General features: G+C 45.4%; 1 protein-coding gene across 1 annotated transcript in view; it reads right to left on the bottom strand.

Moving 5' to 3' along the window:
* LOC134608770 (dynein axonemal heavy chain 5-like) overlaps positions 1-16653 on the bottom strand; it is a 315738-nt gene that overhangs the window by 248703 nt on the left and 50382 nt on the right. Inside the window, exon 20 of the mRNA XM_063451865.1 lies at positions 16425-16564. Coding sequence (XP_063307935.1) covers positions 16425-16564 — 140 coding nt within the window. The remainder of the gene's footprint in view (positions 1-16424; positions 16565-16653) is intronic.

Consider the following 16653-nt stretch of genomic DNA (forward strand, 5'->3'; position numbering starts at 1 on the left):
TTTGAACACCTAATTAGCAATGGTTTCTGGGATATGCTCAAAAATATGGGAGCACAGCAATTTATGAGCGACCTGTGTTGGAAAAAGCTAAGATGGTGTAAAACATGGGGATTTGCAGTAAAAACATGTGGACACATTTTTATGTGTTATCATTTTCTATTTAGCTATTTTGCATATATTTTATTACATTACCTACACGCAGGGTAAAGCAATCATGGGCACTCCAGATGTTGCGGGCTACATCTCCCCTGATGCTTTGCAGCTTTATGGCTGCAAGATCATTATTGATGATGTAGCCACAACATCTGGAGTGCTAAAGGTTGCCTATCTTTGACCTACAGAATACATTAATAAAATGCGGTAATTCCAGCTTGATGTTTCCCTTTCGCAGGAGCCTAAATTAAATGTTAGGTTTCAGGAAGTGCCGCAAGCAAGCCAGTTTAGGACAAGGTCTTCTGCTCTTACTGCTCCTCTAACGTCAAGAATGCTAAAAAGGATTTGTTATCTTTGGCGATAGTTTTCTGCTCCTGACCGCTGTCATGCATTAACACAAAGAAAGTTATTCAGATGAGATGGCACTGTGTTTTGTCCCAGTGGAGTAGAGAAGCCAGAGGAAGGAAAAATGTTTTCTACTGTTTTCAACTCAATGACCTGGAATCTGATTACAACACTAAGGGACCTTTTTATTTGTAAACCTGGTAAGTGTGGGTCAAAGTTTCTGCTGAAAGTTCTTATCCTTGAATGCTCATGTCAAGTGTAATCTAAATTAATAGCTGCTGTACGCTTCACTGAAACCCTCAGATAGAGATTCCTTTCCAACTAGAAGGAGATGTAGGCTTGTTTGTATCACTACAATTGCACACCTGCAAACTCAACATTGTATGCAGGTGTCCAGTCTGGTGGCTAAATAAACATTGCATTTCACACAACGTTTCAACACAATCTGTGTTTATCAAACCATCTCGGTAAAGACACACATCATGTTGAAACGTTGCCTGTCATTTGGGGTTCGCTGAATAAAATAAACATTGCACCTGAGATTACCGAATGCTGGAGGTTTATTTATTTTAATATTTAATGTGATATCACTCAAGAAAGAAATGCAAATATTAAAGAAAACGTGTATCATTTTGCAGAAGGACTATCTAAAACTGATCACTATAAAAAGATAATATTATTCCGTGATGGCAAACCATCTTTAGGGACCAGGGTAAGACATTGGTAATGAATTTGGTTTGGTGCATAGATCATGCCTCTGCAGTATCACTGCTTAATTCACCATTGTTGGAGAATTTCTGCAATTTCTGCAGCCATAGCCACACCTCCTTGGTTGTGATTTACATAGCCACCCTACACACTTACTAAATAAAAATCAGTGTTCAATCAGTGCATAGAGTGTATTTACTTCAGATGTTCTATCTTCTGCACTGTTAATTATCTGCTCGTACCAGGGCCGGACTGGGGAAAAGGGGCTGAGCCAGACAGGGTGTGTTTTGTCATCCCCTTTGACAAGCACGCCCTATCTCAAAGTGAGCATGTTGGTTCGATGCTCTTCCAGGGCAGACCATGCGCAGAGCTCTGCTGAAGAGCTCTAGAATGAGAAAAGGGCCCTGTATTTGTTCTGCGCAGCGCAAGCAAATTTAATAACATGCTTGCACTGTGTTTGCTTGAAATTTGTCTCTGGTGTCTCCCTATAAATGAGATACTGGGTGACAAAAATGCCAGGAAAGAGTACTGTGCATGTGTTTGGAGCCTGCTTATGGGATTGCATGTGTTTGGAGCCTGCTTATGGGATTGCGTGTGTGTAGAGCTGATTGTGGTGTGGTTTTGTGTTAATAGGTTGGTTTCAGTGATGTTGTGTTTGTGGTGTAATGTAATGTATGTGTGTCTAGGTGCTGGAGAGAGTGTGTGTATAGGGAGCATATTGTGTAGCGAGTGTGTGCATACGGGCTGTAGTGTGTGTGTATAGGTGATTTAGTGTGTGAAGGGGTTGTAGAGAGTGTGTGTTTAGGGAATGTAGTATGTGTTTGCTTACAAGGAATCTAGTTTGTGCATAAGAGATCCAGAGTGTGTATGTCAGAAATGTAGTGTGTGTAGTGTGTGTAGGTGGTGCAGTGTGTGTGTGTATGGGATCTAGTGTGTGTTTGAAAGGACCCAGAGTGTGTATAGGAGATCGAGTGTGTGTGTGTAGAGGATTCACAGTGTATATAGGGATATAATGTGTGCATATGTGTAGATTATCCAGATTTGGGTATTGTGTGTGTGTGAGTGGTGCAGTGTGTTTGGGGGCTGCTGTGTGTATGTGTGAGGTGTGCAGTGTGTGTGTGTGTGTGTGAAGGGTGTAGTGTGTATGTGTGAGGGGTGTAGTGTGTATTTATGAGGAGTATAGTGTGTGTGTCAGGGGTATAGTGTGCATGTGAGGGTGCTGTGTGTGTGGTGTGCAGTGTGTGTGAGTGAGGGTGCTGTGTGTGTTATGGTGCTGTGTATGAGGGTGCTGTGTGTGAGGTGTGCAGTGTGTGTGAGTGATGGTGCTGTGTGTGTGATGGTGCTGTGTGTGAGGTGTGCAGTGTGTGAGATGTGCAGTGTGTGTGGGAGGGATGCTGTGGGTGAGTGTTGTGTGTGAGGTGTGCAGTGTGTGTGAGGTGTGCAGTGTGTGTGAGTGAGGGTGATGTGTGTGTTTGGAGAGATTGTGTGTTGGGGGAGGCAGGTTAATGCCAATATGAATATTTTTTGGTTTTTTTAATAATAAAAAAAACACAACAGGAATCGTATCCCCCCCTCCCTTCTTACCTTTTGCCTGGGAGGGGGGACCGTGCTGCAATCCCTGTTGGTCCTAGTGGTGGTCCTGCCTCTCTCTCTCCCTCCCCAGCCGGTGTCCGCGTTTCCCCCGCCTGTGGGTCGGTGAGGGAGATCTTTAATCTCCCCACCAGCCCGTCATGGAATACAGCATGGCTGGCGCTTGGATAGCGCGTGCCCTGCATGGACCGGCCGGGGAGAACCTGTGACCTCCCCTGCCGGCCTTGGCCCATGGCCTTCGCGGCCCACCGGGCATTTACCGGTGTGCCCGATAACCTGTCCAGGCCTGGCCAGTACCATCAAATAAGCACTGCACTCAGCCTCCTGTATGAGTTTAAAGATCTCATATAAAACTTTACAAGAAGACATAGTAAAATAAGCATACCTTAGGACCTATTTCAGCACATGTGAGTGTTTTATTTTATTAACCACTTAAGGACACATGACATGTGTGACATGTCATGATTCCCTTTTATTACAGAAGTTTGGTCCTTAAGCGGTTAAAGGGACACTATAGTCACCAAAACAACTTTAGCTTAATGAAGCCGTTTTGGAGTATAGATCATGCCCCTGCAGTCTCACTGCTCAATTATCTGCCATTTAGGAGTTAAATCACTTTGTTTATGAACCCTAGTCACACCTCCCTGCATGTGACTTGCACAGCCTTCCTAAACACTTCCTGTAAAGAGTCATCTAATGTTTATCCTTCCTTTATTGCAAGTTCTGTCTAATTTAGATTTTCTTATCCCCTGATATATTAATAGCTTGCAAGACCCTATAAGAGCCTCCTGTATGTGTTTAAAGTTCAATTTATAGTGATACAATTGTTTGAGATAAATTACATCTGATTAAAAGTGAAACCAATTTTTTTTCATGCATGCTGTGTCAATCAGAGCCAGGGGAGGTGTGAAAAGGGCTGCATAAACAGAAACAAAGTGATGTAACTCCTAAATGATAGTGAATTGAGCAGTAAAACCTGAGAAGCATGATCTATACACTGCTTGATTAAACTAATGTTGTTTAGGTGACTATAGTATTCATTTAATATAATATGTAAAATATGTAAAATATGTAAAATATTATGCATATATACAGCCAAATCAAAATTAATCAACCCCCATTGAAAATCAGGAGTATTGCAATTAACAAATTAAACCAAAGCAATTGAAATAGCTGAACACAACGAATGCTTTAAGAATTTTCATCAAATTCCACTGAAAATGCAACTTATAATGACTTCTCTAGTCTTCAATAATATTCAACCCCTTGAATAGAATATGCAAAATAGGTGTTGTCTCAAGGACACCTGATGCAACTAATTAATGGCTTCATCAGTGGAGCAATGAAACAAAAGTTAAAATTTTCTGACCAAAGGATCAACGCTATGTCTGGAGGAAGAAGAATGAAGCATTTGTTGAAAAGAACACTGTCTACAGTTAAGCTGGGTGGTTTCTCAATGATGCTCTGGGGCTGCTATGCATCCTCAGGCACTGGAAACCTGCAGCATATGGAAGGCAAGATGGATTCATTGAAGTCTCAGGAAATCCTAGGAGAAAACATCATGCCGAGGAAACTGAAGCTTGGGTGTCATTGGACCTTCTAACAAGACAGTTATCCCAAGCATACCTCAAATTCCACCAAGGCTTAATTGCAGTAGAAGTTCTGTAAAATTCTACAGAGGCCAACACAGTCACCTGACTTGAACCCCATAGAAAATATCTGGTGGGATTTGAACAAGGGTTTGCAGCACGCAAATCCACAAATATTACTAAACTTGGGGCCATTGCTCAGGAAACTGGTGTCTGACTATGGATCTCGTTTGCAGCAAGTCATAACAGCAAATGGGTGCTTTACTAGTACTACAGATGCTTGCCATGAAGGGGTTGAATAATTTTGAGACTGGAGAAGTCATTATAAGTTGCATTTTCAGTTGAATTTGTTGAAACCACTTGAGGCTATTTCAATTGCTATTGTTTGATTTGTTCATTGCAAACAGCTGAAAGTCTTCAAATTTTGATAATAAACCAGATTTGTGAATACCGGTACTTTTTAAAAAAGTACCACCACCAACTGTGCTCATTGTGTCCACAATGCTTCTTTATGAGAAGATAATAGACATTGTAAACAAGCATATTAGTGCAGAGCAAAAAGGACATGAATTACATTGCTTACAGAATTGGTATTTTAGGGAAATTTGTTTTAAAAAAACCTAAAGGTTCATATTTTTATAATGCATTAAAATATATATGGTATATTTTTTTTACCTAGATTTCCCTTTAAGGGTCTAAAGTGAAATTGTAAAATAATGAACTCAACACTGTTATAGTTTAAAGTAAATTAATTTGAAAAACAATGTATTCTTCCACTTTTGTATTTGATTCTAAAACATGACAAATGAATTTCAATAGCAAGTTGCAGGCTTCCAACCAAGACAAAACATAGACAATTCTGTAAATATTTAATGAAGCCCCGAGGATAAAAGAAATGTTAGTATTTTGTAGCGCTCCTTCTTGACAGTTATAGCTGCCCAGCATGTGAATCTACTACTGTGTAAGAGCAGCACACATTTTATCATCAAATCTTGATGGATGGAGTGGTGAACTTTAAATTGATAGCCATCCTAGGACACAGCATAGCCAATTGTTTATAGCTCTATATTTTTTATTTATTTTTTTACCAACATATGACATCGAACCATACTATTTAAACATAATTGCAGAGGCATCAACTAAATGAGTGTCTGTCAGTGGGCAGGCATCTGATCAGCAGATGGTTGCCTAGTTCGTGGATGGGTGTCTGTTCAGTGGAAAATCTCTGATCAGTGCACATTGTGTGATCAGTAGATAGTTGTTTCATCAGCGGAATAATATGTGATTAGTTGAAGAGTGTCTGAGTGTCTGATTAGTAGACATTGCCTGATTAGAGGATGGATGTCTGGAACTTGGATATGAGATTTCTTGGCTTGCATTTGACAGCCTGAACATTTAACTTGCAAACAAATCATGCATTAATAAATAGATATCAAACTGTACCAAGAGCCATGTGGAAGATTAAAGCATTACTCCAACGTCCATGACCACTTTGAAACGCTTGAAACACTGCACATTTAAAGAGGTTTGCCCTATTGTGCCGAGAACTAGCTGCACCCTGGTAAATGTGTAATGCGGGTGCTGATCGTGGTTGAGGCTCCACATGTGTCTCGGCATCCCAGGAGTGAGGGGCGTGCAGTATTCACCCCTCCCCCGCCTGTCCCTGCAGCCACTCCGCGTGGGTTGCTGTGTGCAGGGGATGGGAGGCGTGCCTTGTCTGTCCTCCCTTCCAGCAGGCATACAGTATGGTAACTTGCTAGCTGTTCCCCATGCTGCTCCAGGATCTCTCAGGGTGTCTTAATCCTGGGGGATCTATCTCAGTATGTATGGGAGCAGCATGTGGAACAGCATGGTTAACTAATAATCCCACAGTCTTCACAAAGTGTCTTTTATCTGAAAAGACTGTTTACATTAAAAAGCCTACAGGCACAGGCTATAGACACCTGTATGCTGTAGTGCTTCTGGTGACTACAGTATCCATTTAATGTGAGGTAAATTAGAGATAAGTGCCACTAATAATATATTGGATTGCCTACTTACCACCAGATGAGGACAAGAGGCTGATGATGGGCTCAGTCTGGCTCCACAGGTCTGGTGTAGAAGAGGCTCTCTGGAGACAACAATTAACGAACAGGGCCCATTACACAGCTCAAGGTCCTTAACCCCCCTCCCTTCATGGTCCTTACCCCCCCTTCATGGTCCTTACACCCCCCTCCCTGGTCCTTACCCCCCTCTGTTCATGGTCCTTACCCCCCCTCCCTTCATGGTCCTTACCCCCCCTCCCTTCATGGTCCTTACCCCCCCCCCTTCATGGTCCTTACACCCCCCTCCCTGGTCCTTACCCCCCTCTGTTCATGGTCCTTACCCCCCTTCCTTCATGGTCCTTACCCCCCCTCCCTTCATGGTCCTTACCCCCCCCCCCTCCCTTCATGGTCCTTACCCCCCCTCCCTTCATGGTCCTTACCCCCCTCCCTTCATGGTCCTTACCCCCCCTCCCTTCATGGTCCTTACCCCCCCCTCCCTTCATGGTCCTTACCCCCCCCTCCCTTCATGGTCCTTACCCCCCTCCCTTCATGGTCCTTACACCCCCCTCCCTTCATGGTCCTTACCCCCCCTTCATGGTCCTTACCCCCCTTCATGGTCCTTACACCCCCCTCCCTTCATGGTCCTTACCCCCCCATCATGGTCCTTAAACCCCCCTCCATGGTCCTTACACCCCCCTCCCTTCATGGTCCATACCCCCCCCCCTCCCCCTAATGGTCCTTACCCTCCTATCTGCCTATGTAGCGTGGCCGGGTACGGGAAACAGAGGTTCCTGTCCCACGTTCCGCGCCGCCCGGCCATGCTACATTAAGAGACCGGCAGGAGGGAGCGCTCTGCGCTCTGCGCCTCCCTCCTGCCGGTCACTCAAACCCGGCTGCCCTCCACACAGCAGTGGTGCGCCGCCTGGGGCTTGCTAAAGCGCTCAGGCGGCGCAGCATGAGGAGCCGCAGCGGGGACTCCGGACACAGGGATCCGGCGCCCCCTGCTAAGGTGCGCCCTAGGCGGCTGCCTAGGTCGCCTTACAGGTGGCGCCGGCCCTGAACCCTGGACACCCTGGGTTCTTTGCTCAGATGTTTTGTGAACTCCCTAGAGGTTACAAACCTCCTGTGCATTGGATTCATGAGTAACCCATGCCTGCTTGATCCTGCATGGATTACCCTGCTAAAGAATTTATGTTTGCCTCCTGGTTCGGACATAGCCATGCCCTTGGATCATCCTGCCTACTGTAACTTATTTTTCAGTTAAGTGACTTTGCTTTGTTCTTTCTGCGCATACAGAGCCCATTCTCCCTAAACCCTTACATAAAGCCTTATATATCAATTATGTGCAAAATTATACAAGTTACTGAGTTCTGCAATGCAATTTAGCTCCCGACCTTTCAGGCATTTCCTAGAAGGGGAAGTCTCTATCTCTCCTCTCTCCCTGGTTGTGTGATCCACGCCAGCAACCCTAAATTTCTTCATATTCCTTCATTATTATTTTTTCTAATTCTCACTCTGTCTACCCCCAATCCCTAACTCCCTGACTTTGTCGGTGGGTAAGATTGTTTAACACATTTTGAATTGCATTTCATTTGTTAATGTTATATGTAACTACTCCAACATGTTTGTCTAGGAATGTTGATGGGATGATACACCGTGGGGGCTTTAGTAATAAAATAGGCTATTTTCATTCTGGTCGTGGGGGGGATCAGGTTTCACTCACTATATGGAACTTCAGCAAAGACACCACTTAAAGGACCACTCTAGTGCCAGGAAAACATACTCGTTTTCCTGGCACTAGAGTGCCCTGAAGGTGCCCCCACCCTCAGGGTCCCCCTCCCGCCCGGCTCTGGAAAGGGGAAAAGGGGTAAAACTTACTTTTTTCCAGCGCTGGGCGGGGAGCTCTCCTCCTCCTCTCCGCCTCCTCTCCGCCCCGTCGGCTGAATGCGCACGCCTGGCAAGAGCTGCGCGCGCATTCAGCCGGTCACATAGGAAAGCATTTACAATGCTTTCCTATGGACGCTTGCGTGCTCTCACTGTGATTTTCACAGTGAGAATCACGCAAGCGCCTCTAGCGGCTGTCAATGAGACAGCCACTAGAGGATTAGGGGGAAGGCTTAACCAATTTATAAACATAGCAGTTTCTCTGAAACTGCTATGTTTATAAAAAATTGGGTTAACCCTAGCTGGACCTGGCACCCAGACCACTTCATTAAGCTGAAGTGGTCTGGGTGCCTAGAGTGGTCCTTTAATGGCCCAACTCTTATGGGTTAGATGTGTGCATGGCTCACATTGAGTCTTGTCAAACTGAATTGTTCTGGATTATTTTCCCCTGTTGGCTATACCTAGTATAATGTACTCAAGGATGTTACACTTTGAAAATACAGTAGTTCTAAATTCTAACTGTACTGTCCGATGTATGCCACTATCTGACCATGACGTGTTAAAAATATGTGCCATTTACTGCATATATGGTGAGACATAAAATGAAAATCTTGTTATTCACTAAAGTGAGAATTCAAAGTGAATTTCAAATATAAGATTTAATAGATAAAATGGAACAAAATCAGCTACGGTTTCAGTTCGGCTACCCTGGCATTAAAGTGACAATATAAGCACCAAAACAACTTTAGCTTAATGAAGTGGTTTTGCACCCTGCAGTCTCACTGTTCAATTATTTACTATTTAGGAGTTAAATCATTTTGTTTATGAAGCCTGAGTCACACTTACCTCAATATGACTTACACAGCCTTCCTAAACACTTCTTGTAAAGAGTCATCTAATGTTTAAATTTCCTTTACTGCACATTTTGTTTACTTTATAATTTCTTATCCCCTGCTCTGTTAATAGTCTTCTAGACCCTTCAGGAGCCTCCTGTGTGTGATTACAGTTCAGTTTAAAAAGCAGGAGATAAAAACTTCCAAAGCAAGTTAACATTTGGTTGAAAATGAAACCATTCATACAGGCTGTCTGAGTCACAGCCAGGGGGCATATGGCTAGAACTGCATAAACAGAAACCAATATAATATAACTCCTAAATGGCAGAGAATTGAGCAGTGAGACTGCAGAGGCATAATCTATACACTAGGGATTGACCAAAACAATTTTTCAGAGCCGATGCCAATAACTATTATCGGTCACCTTTTGGGACAATTGCCAATAACTAGTGCCAGTAAATCCCAGCATGTACAAAGCTGTTACTAACAGGACTTTGATTGCTGTCAGCAGTCACACTCAAATCACTTTCAGACAGCAAGTAGATACTGGGATCACTGAGATCTTGCTTACAGTAATCTCACTCCTAGTACTTTGTCAGCCTGCCAAGGAGAGACAGCTCTCTAATTAGGCGATTTAGGCGGCCGCCTAAGGCCTTGCGTTGTCTGGAGCCTCGCGGCCGCCTTAATCACCTTAGGGCAGACTGAACTGTTGGGTTCTCGTCTATGACGGAGGACCCGAACAGGAGGGGTCCCGGTGGCTTGCCTAATATGCAGCCGGGAGCAAGGCCCGTCCGCTCAGTTTGCCCTGTGGGAGAGCCAGCCTCATGTCTGCAGCTCCGCCTGATGCAGAGCTGCAGACTGAAGTGTCTCGCGATCTCAGCCAATCAGAGCGTTGCCGTTCTGACTGGAGATCGCAAGACATTTACCATGTGGTCTGTAGCTCTGCACTCGACGGAGCTGCAGACTGGAGAACCAGCCCACGGACCACCAGGGACAGAGGGAGTCCACTGGATCACCAGGATATCGGATAACCAAAAAAAAAAAAGTAAATTTCAACCCCCTCTTACTCTGTCACCCCCCCCCCCCCCCCTCACAGTATGTCACCTCCTCTCACTTTGTCACCCCCTTCTTACAGTCTGTCACCCCCCTCTCACAGTCTGTCACCCCCCTCTCACACTCTGTCACCCCCTTACACTATGTCACCCCCCCTCTCACACTATATCAACCCCCCTCACACTATATCAACCCCCTCACACTGTCACACCTTCTCACACTCTGTCACCCCCTCTCACTCTGTCAACCCCTCTCACTCTGTCACCCCCTCTCACTCTGTAACCCCCTCTCACTCTGTAACCCCCCTCTTACTCTGTAACCCCTCCCTTTACTCTGTAACCCCTCCCTTTACTCTGTAACCACTCCCTTTACTCTATCTCCCCCTGTCTTACTCTGTCACCCCCCTCTCACACTCTGTCACCCCCTCACATTCTGTCACCCACCCTCAAACTGTGTCACCACCGCTCTTACTCTGTACCCTCCTTACACTAATGTTAACCTCCCTCTTACTATGTCACCCCCTCTCACACTATGTCACCCCTCTCACTCTGTCACCCCCTCTACCTCTGTAACCCCCTCTTACTCTGTCACACCCCGTCTTACTCTGTCACCCCCCTCTCACACTCTGTCACCCCCCCTCACACTGTCACCCCCCTTACACTATGTCACCCCCCCTCACACTATATCAGCCCCCTCACACTATATCAGCCCCCTCACACTATGTCACCCCTCTCACTCTGTCACCCCCTCTAACTCTGTAAACCCCCTCTTACTCTGTCACCTCCTGTCTTACTCTTTCACCCCCGTCTTACTCTTTCACCCCCGTCTTACTCTGTCACCCCCTCTCACAATCTGTCTCCCCCTCTCATTCTGTCACCCACCCTCTTACTCTGTCACCCTCCTTACCCTAATGTAACCCTCCCTCTCACTATGTCACCCACCTCTCACACTATGTCCTCCCCTCTTACTGTCATCCTCCCTCTCACACTTTGTCACCCCCTCTCACACTCTGTCACCCACCCTCAAACCCTGTCACCCACCCTCACACTCTGTCACCCTCCCTCTCCCTATATCACCCCCCTCTCACACTGTGTCACCCCCCTCTCACACTGTGTCACCCACCCTCACACTCTGTCACCCTCCCTCTCCCTATGTCACCACCTCTCACTCTGTCACCCCCCCTCACTATGTCACCCCCCCTCACTATGTCACCCCCTCTCACAATCTGTCACCCACCCTCACACTCTGTCACCCTCCCTCTCCCTATGCCACCCCCCTCACACTGTGTCACCCACCCTCACACTCTGTCACCCTCCCTCTCCCTATGTCACCTCCCTCTCACACGGTCATCCCCCTCTCACTCTGTCACCCGCCCTCTCACACTATGTCACCTGCTTTCAATTTGTCACCCCCCCTCACTATGTCACCCCCCACTCACACTCTGTCACCCACCCTAACACTCTGTCATCCCCTCTCATAATAATGTCACTCCTCTCCAGGGCCGGTGCTTGGTTTTTTAGGTACATAGGCGAAGATGCATTTTTCCGCCCCCCCAAAAAAAACATCTTCACCTATGTGCCTCTTAACCAGCCCCTCTCCCCTCCCCGACCAATAGTGGTCCCTTCCCTGCCCCTTAGTGTTCTTCTCCCCTCCCCCCTCTTGTCCCTGTCTCTTGGTGTTTCTCTCCCATTCCCTCCCTGTCCCTTGGTGCACCCCACACCCCATTAGTGGTTACACTCCCCTTCCTGGTGTGCCTTCTACCTCTATTGTTGCATTGCCTAGCGGAGCAGATCCCCTAAAGGAGCTTCAGTTTTCTGTACCCGGCCGAACTGACAGGGAGTGCTCTCTCTGTGAGCACCTCCTGTCAGTCTGGCCAGGTACAGGAAACAGAAGCTCCTGTACTGCGCTCTGCTCCGCTACACTCTGTACACACTGACAGTCACACGCTCAATGACAAACACACAGACGTCACTGACAGACACAGACTCATTGACAGACACACGGATAGTCACACACATACTCAATGACAAACATACTCTCACTGATTTGACAGACACACACTCATACACTGACAAACACACTCATCATACACTGACAGACACACTCCTAAACTCACATGCACACACACAGACGCACTCACTCACACACGCTGTCACTCATAGACGCACGCTGTCACTCATAGACGCACACGCTGTCACTCACAGACGCACACGCTGTCACTCACAGACGCACACGCTGTCACTCACAGACACACACGCTGTCACTCACAGACACACACGCTGTCACTCACAGACACACACACAGACATACACACTGTCACTCACAGACATACACACTGTCACTCACAGACATACACACTGTCACTCACAGACACTCACACTGTCACTCACAGACACACACACTGTCACTCACAGACACACACACTGTCACTCACAGACACACACACTGTCACTCACAGACACACTCACAGACACTCACAGACACACACACACTGTCACTCACAGACACTCACAGACACACACAAATACACTCACAGACACACACACTGTCACTCACAGACACAGACACTCACAGACACACACAAATACACTCACAGACACAAACAAATACACTCACAGACACACACACTGTCACTCACAGACACAGACACTCACAGACACACACAAATACACTCACAGACACAAACAAATACACTCACAGACACAAACAAATACACTCACAGACACACACGCTGTCACTCACAGACACACACGCTGTCACTCACAGACACACACGCTGTCACTCACAGACACACACACACACACACTGTCACTCACACACACACTGTCACTCACACACACACTGTCACTCACAGACACAGACACTCACAGACACAGACACTCACAGACACAGACACTCACAGACACACACACACTCACAGACACACACACACTCACAGACACACATACACTCACAGACACACATACACTCACAGACACACACACACTCACATACACACACACTGTCACTCACAGACACTCACATACACACACACTGTCACTCACAGACACACACACTGTCACTCACAGACACACACACTGTCACTCACAGACACACACACACTGTCACTCACAGACACTCACAGACATACACACTGTCACTCACAGACATACACACTGTCACTCACAGACACTCACAGACATACACACTGTCACTCACAGACACACACACGGTCACTCACAGACACACACACTGTCACTCACAGACACACACACTGTCACTCACAGACACACACACTGTCACTCACAGACACACACACTGTCACTCACAGACACTCACAGACATACACACTGTCACTCACAGACATACACACTGTCACTCACAGACATACACACTGTCACTCACAGACACTCACAGACACACACACTGTCACTCACAGACACACACACAGACACTCACAGACACACACACTGTCACTCACAGACACACACACTGTCACTCACAGACACACTCACAGACACTCACAGACACACACACACTGTCACTCACAGACACTCACAGACATACACACTGTCACTCACAGACATACACACTGTCACTCACAGACACTCACAGACATACACACTGTCACTCACAGACACACACACTGTCACTCACAGACACACACACAGACACTCACAGACACACACACTGTCACTCACAGACACACACACTGTCACTCACAGACACACACACTGTCACTCACAGACACTCACAGACATACACACTGTCACTCACAGACATACACACTGTCACTCACAGACATACACACTGTCACTCACAGACACTCACACTGTCACTCACAGACACACACACTGTCACTCACAGACACACACACTGTCACTCACAGACACACACACTGTCACTCACAGACACACTCACAGACACTCACAGACACACACACACTGTCACTCACAGACACTCACAGACACACACACTGTCAATCACAGACACACACACAGACACTCACAGACACACATCACATACATTCACTAATTATTTTAATAAATATACATTTTCCACCCAGCCTCCTTACCTGGAGAGCTAGTGTGGATGATGCATCCTTCCCTGGGGTCCTGCTGAGCGGCGTGCGGCTGTGCTGTGCGGAGATCAGACGCGGCGAGGGAGCTCTAATCTCACCGCTCTGCTCCCTTGCACGCCGTCTGCTGATACCGCGGGAGCCGGAATATGACGTCATATTTCGGCTCCCGCGGTAATCAGCAGACAGCGCGCGAGGGAGCAGAGCGGTGAGATTAGAGCTCCCTCGCCGCGTCTGATCTCCGCACAGCACAGCCGCGCCGGGGGCCGAGATGGTGGCTGGCAGGAGGGAGAGCTTCCCTCCTGCCGGTCACTGAAATTTTGCGCCCCCAGAGCCCGTGCGCCCTAAGGCGGCCGCCTGTGCCGCCTTATGGACGCGCCGGCCCTGCTCCTCTCATACTATGACACCTTCTCTCACACTGTCACCCCCCATATTCTGTCACCTATTCTCTCAAACTGTCACCTACCCTCCATACACACTGTCACCACGCCCAGCACTCTGGCATCCCCCTCCATACACATTTACACATTGTCACTATCCTCTACACGCTGGCACCCCCCTCCATACACACGGTCACCCCTCCATACACACTGTCAACCCTCCATACACTCTGGCACCCCCCAGAGCTACTGTCAGAGAGCTCACATTGCAGCGGCACAGTGAGCTGCAAAAATGCAAGCCTCTGAGCGATGTATACAAAGAGTAGCTTTCTATATCCAATGCTGCAAGCCCCCCTTCAATATATCTACAACTTGATATGCACACACAAGTTAACTGCTATTTTTTTTCTACTAATGGTATTAGTGGGGGCCTCATGTATGAGTTTCACCTATGGCCTCGCCAAGTCTAGAGCTGCCACTGCTGCCCTGTACATTACAGTAGATTATCCAGAGGCAGAAAACAGTGTGTGGTGACTGAGAGAAGTGAGTAAGTTATCAGTAATAATCGTTAAATTACAAGGCCGATACCGTTTATCAGTAATATGCTGAATATCGACTGGAATAATCAGCTAAATCGGACTATGCCTACTATGCGCCGTAACTGGATATTTAAGCTAAAAGTTGCTTTCATGCCTTTAGATGCCATTAAATTTGAAATTCACTTTGAATTCTTACAGAGCTGATTCAACAGCAAACATGTTAATGGAGCACTCTGTATTATATTAGCTGGAGAAACCAGCAGAGCGTCCCTGTCAATGCTGAACTGGAGAGATGGAGTGAAAGTAGAAAAATAAATACAAATAACGAATTAATATATAATACAAAATGGAAAAACAAATGACCTATTCCCCCTATATGGAAATAATATATATATATGCATTTTTAGGATATATAAAGCAAAAATATAAATCCTGAACCAGTTATATTTGATTTGTCATGTTCACATTTTGCTTTAACACTATTAAACACGTTATTTTTTTTAATCTGTAGATAAACTCATATTGTAGTTGTCAGCAATAGTAAAATCTAATCTATTACCACTTATTTTAGTTTGGTAGACAATGTAAGATGTGTAGAGTTGTACTATTGTAAATAAGCTAAATTGTCTGCTTTTCAAAAATATAAACTTTAAAAACTTTTTCCCAAAAATTCTGACCTGTTTGAACACTAGCAATAACAAAAAATACAAGACCAGCGTATAAAAGCTGCAAACCTCGAGTCTTGAATAAGGAAGTAATATTGGCCTCTTAACTAACATACATAAATGAAACTCATGCACAAAGATGTTTCCAAAATCAGGAACATTAAGCAAATATATTATTTAGAATTATGTTGCATTTGCACTAGTTATTTGGAAATTATTGAAGACAGTTTTATTCCTATCGTTTTATATTAAAAAAAACAAACACTAATTAATATATAGTTTTGGACTGTAAGTGTGAGGCAACTCAACACAGCTAACATGTTCATTATTTTTCTTGCTATTATTTTTTGTATTATTATTATTATTAATACATGGCTGTTGTCATTTTAGGACTTTGTGATGAAAAATCAGAAAGAAAAAATTCTCATCACCTTTTTTCATATCATAATATACATTATTTTTTGTTTGTTTGTTTTTTGTCAATCTTTGTTTTTGTTGTGCTTATAAGAACAAACAAGCATACGGTGCCACAACAGGAATAATATACATGTTTTATGTATAACCACAAAAAGATTTAACAGGACATAGTAAACGAAGTACTCACTTGATTTGCTGTGATTTAATCTGCTGCTCTCTTGTGCCCATATTAAGAATGACATCTGGTGCTTCTAAACCCATTTTATGTAGGTATTTTGTTTCATACAATACTTCCAGCACCATGGGGTCTAAATTTACATATAATTCCTACATGTGAAGAACAAAGAATAGTATTATAATTTTTAGTACGTATTGTTTCTATCCAGTCTGATCAATGCTGAATATCATTATTCAAT

This window comes from Pelobates fuscus, chromosome 4 (assembly GCF_036172605.1).
Source record: "Pelobates fuscus isolate aPelFus1 chromosome 4, aPelFus1.pri, whole genome shotgun sequence".
Lineage (NCBI taxonomy): Eukaryota > Metazoa > Chordata > Amphibia > Anura > Pelobatidae > Pelobates > Pelobates fuscus.